An 8,190-nucleotide genomic window follows, 5' to 3' on the forward strand; every position below is an offset into this window, starting at 1 on the left:
ACGGATTCTCATTCTGGAGCACTGCACGCATCGGAACTAAGTAAAAGCTGTACTTGTTTCACAGCGCGGAGGCCCCTGTTGCAGTAAACATATGCCAAATCAATTGCTAGAGGCCAATGTGAAGTCGTGATCGGGGGATGAAGTCCAGAGAGAGCTGTAACCCCTAGAAGCATCAAGCCCTGATTCAGCGAATTGTAATTTGCATAAAATACTGAATCCCAAATTAGAATTCGCAGAATGAGAGGCATCAAAGGAAGCATTCCAAAAACTGTGATTCGCAGTCGGCCGCAATCGGCGATTTTCACTAAATCGTTCAAAAATCGCAGAATCTCCTGTTTCCCATGTTGAAATTGCGATTTCGCAATTACCGAAATCGCAAATTGCGATCTCGCAAATTGCGAGATAGCAAAAACGGGAAGTCACATTTCGAGCACAATGATGACATCCCAACCAGGAAGTTGTCAGTTCCCTCACTCATTCTGAACACAGAGCTGGAGAGAGGACGAGGTACAGCACTGAGTTCTATCAGACACACCCTGCAGCCGCACAACAGGACGTACATCCAACTCCAGAATGTCCCAGGATGCAGCAGCAAGCAGTGCAACTGGCAGGAAAAGGAAAATAAAATTTTCTGAACAGGAGCTGGAGTTCCTGATCCAGGGAGTCAGCAGGGACCATGATAGGCTTTTTGGGAAGGAATCCAGGAAGGTGCCTGAATCAGACAAAAGGCGCATTTGGCAGCACATCAGGGCGAAGGTAAACTCTGTAGGAGTGACCCAGCGCTCAATATATGAGCTGAAGAAGAGGTGGTATGACCTCAGAGGCTGTGCAAAAGAGCGCATAGCAGAGAGGCTGGGGGAGCAACATGCCACGGGAGGAGGAGACCCCACAGTTCCGGACAACACTCCACTCGAGGACCTTGTTGAGGATACCATCAAGCCAGCAGCCTGCGTGGGGGTCACTCAGCTGGACACCTCCCGACCCACACAACAATCCCAAGGTAAGAGCCATGCAACTGCGACCCCGTCTTCTAACAATGCCCATGCACCCAGAGCTAGCCATTTCATAACCCCAGTAATGCAGGCCATGCACATCAGAATCGTCATATTGCATTGTGGGACCTGTAGTGTGACAATAGTTCCCTGATAGCCACACACAGCCAGACCTGTCAAGTAAAACATATCTCTAAAGCCAGTCAGAGTATGCAAGCCTGCATGCATGTTGCAACATCCCATGTGCAAGATTCATATAATTAATCATGCACCCATTTGCATCAGAGGTGCTGCAGAACCACAGAGCACAGACAGCGAAGCACTCCAAATTGAGGAGACCCCAGAGGAGATGGAGGGAGAGAGCCATCCTGCCCCACGACCTCGCCCGTCACACACAGCTGCACCAGTACCACCACCTCCCCATGCGAACAGGGCCACCCCTGCAGCCAAAGGAGGAGTGCAACCACCCCATGCGTCACTCATGGCAGTGGAACAGGCCACACCACCACCCAGGAGGCAGACACGGAGCAGAGCCACTGTGCGGTCACAGTCAAACGGCCGGTTGAGGCAGCTGCGCAACGTGGCAACACGAGCTGACGGGGCAACATGCCCAAAATCCAGGGCTTGGTATCGAACGCCGGATGCCAGCTGTCCACCAAAAGCAGGCACGGCACATGGCAGACATGCAGCTGCAGCTTTACAAGACTGCGCGCATTGTGAACCAACTCACCAAAAGCGTGTAGGAGTTGACAGCTACAGTGAGGGAGAACAGCCAAATCATGCTGTCCCAGCAGGACATCAGCCTCTGCCGCCAGCGCCAGCTGCTGACCCGGCTGTCAGCATATACCAGGTCAAACCACCTGATCGGGAATGCAACATCCCACCTGTCACGCCGGTCCCTGGCGATGCAAATCCAAATGGTGCAATGCTGCCAGGATGTTGCTAGGGCATTGGAACAGGTCACAACCGCTGTCCAAAACCAGCAGGTGTGTGGCCATGGCTATGCAAGGGGGGGTGATGATGCCAGTGCGGGTACATCCAGTCTGAGCAGCCTGTCCCTGCCGGTGGTACCAGAACGACACAGCAGTACCAGGCCCAGTGCAGCATCACGGCCCGATACTGGCGAGGTGGATGTAGAGAGGCGACAGGGTGCTTCCGGCCGGAGGCACCAGTGATGGACTGACCATTAGCAGCAGTGCCATGCTGATGTCCCAAGCATGCCTGCTTCGAAATCATGGGGCTGTGTGACGTAATACAGTTTTCATGTTTTTTGAACAAGAAAAGTAAATAAAAGATCTTGTTCACAAAATTATAAGAATTTATTTCAAAAGCAAATCCGACTCATGTCATTATTTCATTTGGTATGCATGAGTGCAGTGTTGTGTGAGCAGTATGGGTGCACTAGAAATAATTCAGTGTGATGTTGTTGTGGCGCCTGTGTCCTTCAGCAGGATTCTCCCCGCGTGCATGATGCACATGTGCAGGCGGGCGGTTGTTGCCCTCCGACTCACTGCCAGAGATCTCCACAGGTATCCTCCGCTTGATAGCAATATTGTGGAGTATGGCACACACGGCCACGATGCGGCAGCAGACCTCAGGCTGGTATTTGAGGGCCCCACCTGTCTTATGTAGGATGCAGAATCGGCTCTTTAACATCCCAAATGTCCGTTCAATGACATTTCTAGAGTGAATGTGCGCAGCATTGTAACGCCGTTCCTGTGGTGTAGCAGGGTTGAGGTATGGGGTGAGGAGGTACTCACGGAGGCTGTAGGTGCTGTCACCTGAAGAATAGCAGCAGAGGGTCAGTGCCTGTTATGTGCAGCTACATGGTCTTGACATACTGTATGTGGGCATGTGTACTTACCTAGGAGATGTCCTTCGCCAAAGTTACCCCTGGCCAAGCGGGTGTGTATGCCGCTGTACCTGAAGATGAACGAATCATGCGTGCTCCCCGGGTATTGGGCCACTATGTCGGTGATGATTGTCTTTGCATTGCAGACCATCTGAATGTTCAGAACGTGGTAGGACTTGCGGTTCCGGTACTTGTATTCTGTCTCAGCGGGTGGGCAGATGTGGATGTTGGTACGCTCAATGCAGCCAATTACATGGGGGAATTGCGTGGAGTTATAGAAGTCAAGCTTTGTTTGATTTAAGTCCTGTTGGGTGGTTGGGAAGGTTATGTAGTGGTGTATCCGGGTCAGCATAGCATCCAGGAAATAAGCATGGGCGAAATTTGCGAATTTGCGGATTTCCCAGTGAAATTGCAAAAAAAATCTGCGAATTCTTGATTTTTTGCGATATGCCCTGGAGTACTTTCTACTGGGTAATCCAGTAAGTGCTCCCTCATTGGGTAACTACAATGCAGCTGCGTAAAGAGACAGAAGATGTGTCTCCAGTGACCATGTGTGCCTGTAACACAGGCACACATGGTTACTGGAGACACATCTTCTGGCCCTTTACGCAGCTACAGTGTAGTAAAAGCACTATGGGGCAAATTTACAAGCCACTTGCGCCTCTTTTGCGCCGCAGTTACGTCGCTTTTGTGATGCAGCAGCAGCACAAAAGATGCGCCATGGTGCTGGGTATTAACAACGTGATGCATCTGAGAGATGCGTCACGTTGTAAAGCCCTGCGCCATCAGGAGGCGTTCCGGCACAGGGGAGGGTGTTCCTGTGCAGGAACGCCTCCTAAAAGTGGCTGAGGGAAATCTACAAGATTTCACTCAGTCACTTTTAGGCCAATGCTGCGTCAAAACCCTGCGCCTGCTTGAAGCAGGTGCAAGGCTTGACGCAGCATTGGGGAGATAGAGCCCCCCAGAGCATTGCCGGAGCTGCGACACAGCTCCAGCAATGCGCTGCTTTTACAGCACAGATGCGTGACGCATCTGTGCTGTTTTTGCCACATGGTGCGCCGCTTTGTAAATGCGGCGCACAATATCTGGGGCATCCCTGGGGATGCGCCAGTTATTGTAAATCTGCCCCGATACATTTAGCCAACGAGGGAGCACTTACTGATTAGACAGTAGAAAGTACTCCAGTTGAGTAGAGGTATTGCACAAAAAGGTGGCATCTTTGTGGACAAACACGCAGGGCGGGATTCATTCTGCCCCCTATTAGACTCGTTTTTTTGTGCACTTCTGCCCTCTGTTAGACTCATTTTTCTATTGTTTTTCTGCCCTTCTGCCCTATGTTAGACTCGTTTTTCCCTTGTTTTTCTGCCCTTCTGCCCCCTGTTAGACTCGTTTTTTGTGCCCTTCTGCCCTCTGTTAGACTCATTTTTCCCTTGTTTTTCTGCCCTTCTGCCCTCTGTTAGACTCGTTTTTTGTGCCCTTCTGCCCTCTGTTATTCCCTTGTTTTTCTGCCCTTCTGCCCTCTGTTAGACTCGTTTTTTGTGCCCTTCTTCCCTCTGTTAGACTCATTTTTGTGCCTTTCTGCCCCCTGTTAGACTCGTTTTTTGTGCCCTTCTGCCCTCTGTTAGACTCGTTTTTCCCTTGTTTTTCTGCCCTTCTGTCCTCTGTTAGACTGGTTTTTTGTGCCCTTCTGTCCTCTGTTAGACTCGTTTTTCCCTGGTTTTTTTCCCATCTGCCCTTTGTTAGACTGCTTTTTGTGCCTGTCTGCCCTCTGCATCACCACATCATTACTCAGCGCTACCCCAGCATCACTCAGCACCACCACATTATCACTCAGCACCACATTATCACTCAGCACCACCACAGCACCACTCAGCACCACCACAGCATCACTCAGCACCACCACAGCATCACTCAGCACCACCACAGCACCACTCAGCACCACCACAGCACCACTCAGTGCCACCACAGCATCACTCAGCACCACCACAGCATCACTCAGCACTACCACATTATCACTCAGCACCACCACAGCACCACTCAGCACCACCACAGCATCACTCAGCACCACCACAGCATCACTCAGCACCACCACAGCACCACTCAGCACCACCACAGCATCACTCAGCAACACCACAGCAACACCACAGCACCATTCAGCACCATCACTGCATCACTCAGCACCACCACAGCATCACTCAGCGCCACCACAGCATCATTCAGCGCCACCACATTATCACTCAGCACCACCACAGCACCACTCAGCACCACCACAGCATCACTCAGCACCACCACAGCATCACTCAGCATCACCACAGCACCAATCAGCACCACCACAGCACCACTCAGCGCCACCACAGCATCACTCATCATCACCACAGCATCACTCAGCACCACCACATTATCACTCAGCACCACCACAGCACCACTCAGCACCACCACAGCATCACTCAGCACCACCACATCATCACTCAGCACCACCACAGCACCACTCAGCACCACCCCAGCATCACTCAGCACCATCCCAGTATCACTCAGCACCACCAGAGCACCACTCAGCATCACCACAGCACCACTCAGCGCCACCCCAGCATCAATCTGCGCAACCATTCAACAACTGGTTCAAATATGTTCTCTCAATGTTTCAAGCTTTATTACAAATGGCACAAAAAGATGTTAATATTTCACTTCTGTTCTTGGATTTTCGTCACAATAAAATACACTGAACATAATCTTCACAAAAGTTATTTACAAAAGTTTAAGTTATTGCCATTATAAATTAAAATCACTTTTATTTAAGTATTAATTATTTAAAAAAATTAAAAGCCATTGTAATTTGTAATATCAATACATCTAAGTCACGTAAATACAAAACATGTTGCATTACAAATGCTATAGGTGTCACATTTGCGAACGTTATAACTATTGGCATTGTAAATGACAAAGCTAATAATTTAGCTATTTTCAAAACCAACACATAAATTAAAAAAATTGTCATTTACAAGACCAATAGCTCAAACTTTCCTAATACAAGACCTATTGCATAGCAAATGCTTGTTTTTATATCTGTCAGTGCTTCCTGTTGAGGTTTATTTTTGTGACAGGCGCCCCATTGCCTACTTGTAACTATTCTCTGACCCTGCTTCAAGGGTCAGAGCAGGGTCAGAGAATAGTTACAAGTAGGCAACGAGGCGCCAGGAATCACTTACAGGCTTACAGCAGCCGGTGCCCAAGTTGAAGTTATATGGCTGAGATACCCGCCACCCCCTCTCAACACAATCCCCAAATGAGGGAAACCGGAAACAGTTCTTGAAGTTTTTGGAAGTGGGAGGGAGTGACCCTCCCGGCCGTATTTATTAAAACAAAAAATTAAAACATTTAAACATTAATGTACGATTTCAGACCACATTGCGATGTTTGGCTAACCTTAACAGATTCTCTAATACAGAGGTTCTCCTAGCCGAACTAACATCCTACAAAACATTTACTTGAAATATTGAAATTGTACATCCTAACGTTTAAGGGCCAACGGCAAGGTCGTAACCGGTGTCAAGATCCCTAACCAGACATACCCCCCCCCCACTTGGGAGGGGCGACAGCACTGAGGCGTACTCACGTGCAACTACTACCAATTTCCCTTGACTTGACGGGGGCACTTATCAACTCGACGCCAGTTAAAGGTCGTTCGAAGACTCGTGTGAGGTATCTAGAAGGTATCGTAGACCTCCCCCCAACCCCACACAACTTACCGCATCTGCCGTCGCAGATGTCACTGGCCCCGGGAAATTCCCTAGGAGGGGGCTGTAACCCCTCCTACACAGGAAGGGGCCTTGACCGCCTTTCCTCTTCTTTCAGCGACCCATCCTTAGAAGGGACCGCCTCCCCGTTGAGGGGCCAAAGGCCACCTCCCCCGAGCGCTCCCATCCGTGTTGGGTGACGCCCACTCATAGGGATCTTCCAATTAGTGCTCACCGATCATGACCTTACCGCCTACCGCCTGACCGAAATAAATACGACAAATGCTAACTAAACGAAACTACATTGGCCACTATGACCGAAAAACGCTTGTTTATAAATGGACCTTGAATCCGAAGTTCTCTAATCACAAACTTGTAAAATTAGACCAATCTTTATTACACATTAAATATCAACATAACACCAAAACAACCTGAAAACGAAATAGAATAACTGATCAACTTTATTAAAACAACTAGCTGTCCTCAGGGGCTGGTGGGTGGGTCAAAATTGGCTCTTCGTTCCGTCTCGAGCTCACGTGCAGCGAGGAGGTGCAGCTTCAGAGCACAGGAACAAGAGGATGTCTTCTGGACTTGCGTCTCTTTTTATCCATCTTCAGGGCTGGCGTAAACCCGCCCCTGCCTGCCCCGAGGGCGTGGCCGGCTGCGTCAGTGTCTAGGCCAGCCCACTCTAGGGCGGGAAAAAGCGCGCCCCGGCTACGCCGCTTCGGGCATACCAGCCGAGACGCGCCTCCCGCCCAAAATGGCTTCCCGGGGGGATCGAGGCACTCTGCCATACGTTCGGGGGGACCGAGTGGTCGCCCCTTTCCATATGGCTGAGATACCCGCCACCCCCTCTCAACACAATCCCCAAATGAGGGAAACCGGAAACAGTTCTTGAAGTTTTTGGAAGTGGGAGGGAGTGACCCTCCCGGCCGTATTTATTAAAACAAAAAATTAAAACATTTAAACATTAATGTACAATTTCAGACCACATTGCGATGTTTGGCTAACCTTAACAGATTCTCTAATACAGAGGTTCTCCTAGCCGAACTAACATCCTACAAAACATTTACTTGAAATATTGAAATTGTACATCCTAACGTTTAAGGGCCAACGGCAAGGTCGTAACCGGTGTCAAGATCCCTAACCAGACATACCCCCCCCACTTGGGAGGGGCGACAGCACTGAGGCGTACTCACGTGCAACTACTACCAATTTCCCTTGACTTGACGGGGGCACTTATCAACTCGACGCCAGTTAAAGGTCGTTCGAAGACTCGTGTGAGGTATCTAGAAGGTATCGTAGACCTCCCCCCAACCCCACACAACTTACCGCATCTGCCGTCGCAGATGTCACTGGCCCCGGGAAATTCCCTAGGAGGGGGCTGTAACCCCTCCTACACAGGAAGGGGCCTTGACCGCCTTTCCTCTTCTTTCGGCGACCCATCCTTAGAAGGGACCGCCTCCCCGTTGAGGGGCCAAAGGCCACCTCCCCCGAGCGCTCCCATCCGTGTTGGGTGACGCCCACTCATAGGGATCTTCCAATTAGTGCTCACCGATCATGACCTTACCGCCACAGGCCGGATAGTTGACCGGCTATCCGGACCCCCCAC

The 8,190-nt window shown here is 50.2% G+C and overlaps 1 protein-coding gene across 1 annotated transcript; it reads left to right on the forward strand.

Moving 5' to 3' along the window:
* The first annotated feature begins 573 nt into the window (after positions 1–573).
* Positions 574–1,589, forward strand: LOC147690032 (t-SNARE domain-containing protein 1-like). The gene is made up of 3 exons (XM_086939459.1): positions 574–1,000; positions 1,280–1,391; positions 1,448–1,589. The coding sequence occupies exons 1-3, from the start codon at positions 574–576 to the stop codon at positions 1,587–1,589; spliced, it is 681 nt and encodes a 226-aa protein (XP_086795585.1).
* Positions 1,590–8,190: the final 6,601 nt, after the last annotated feature.

Source organism: Lissotriton vulgaris, chromosome 9 (assembly GCF_964263255.1).
Source record: "Lissotriton vulgaris chromosome 9, aLisVul1.2, whole genome shotgun sequence".
Classification (NCBI taxonomy): domain Eukaryota; kingdom Metazoa; phylum Chordata; class Amphibia; order Caudata; family Salamandridae; genus Lissotriton; species Lissotriton vulgaris.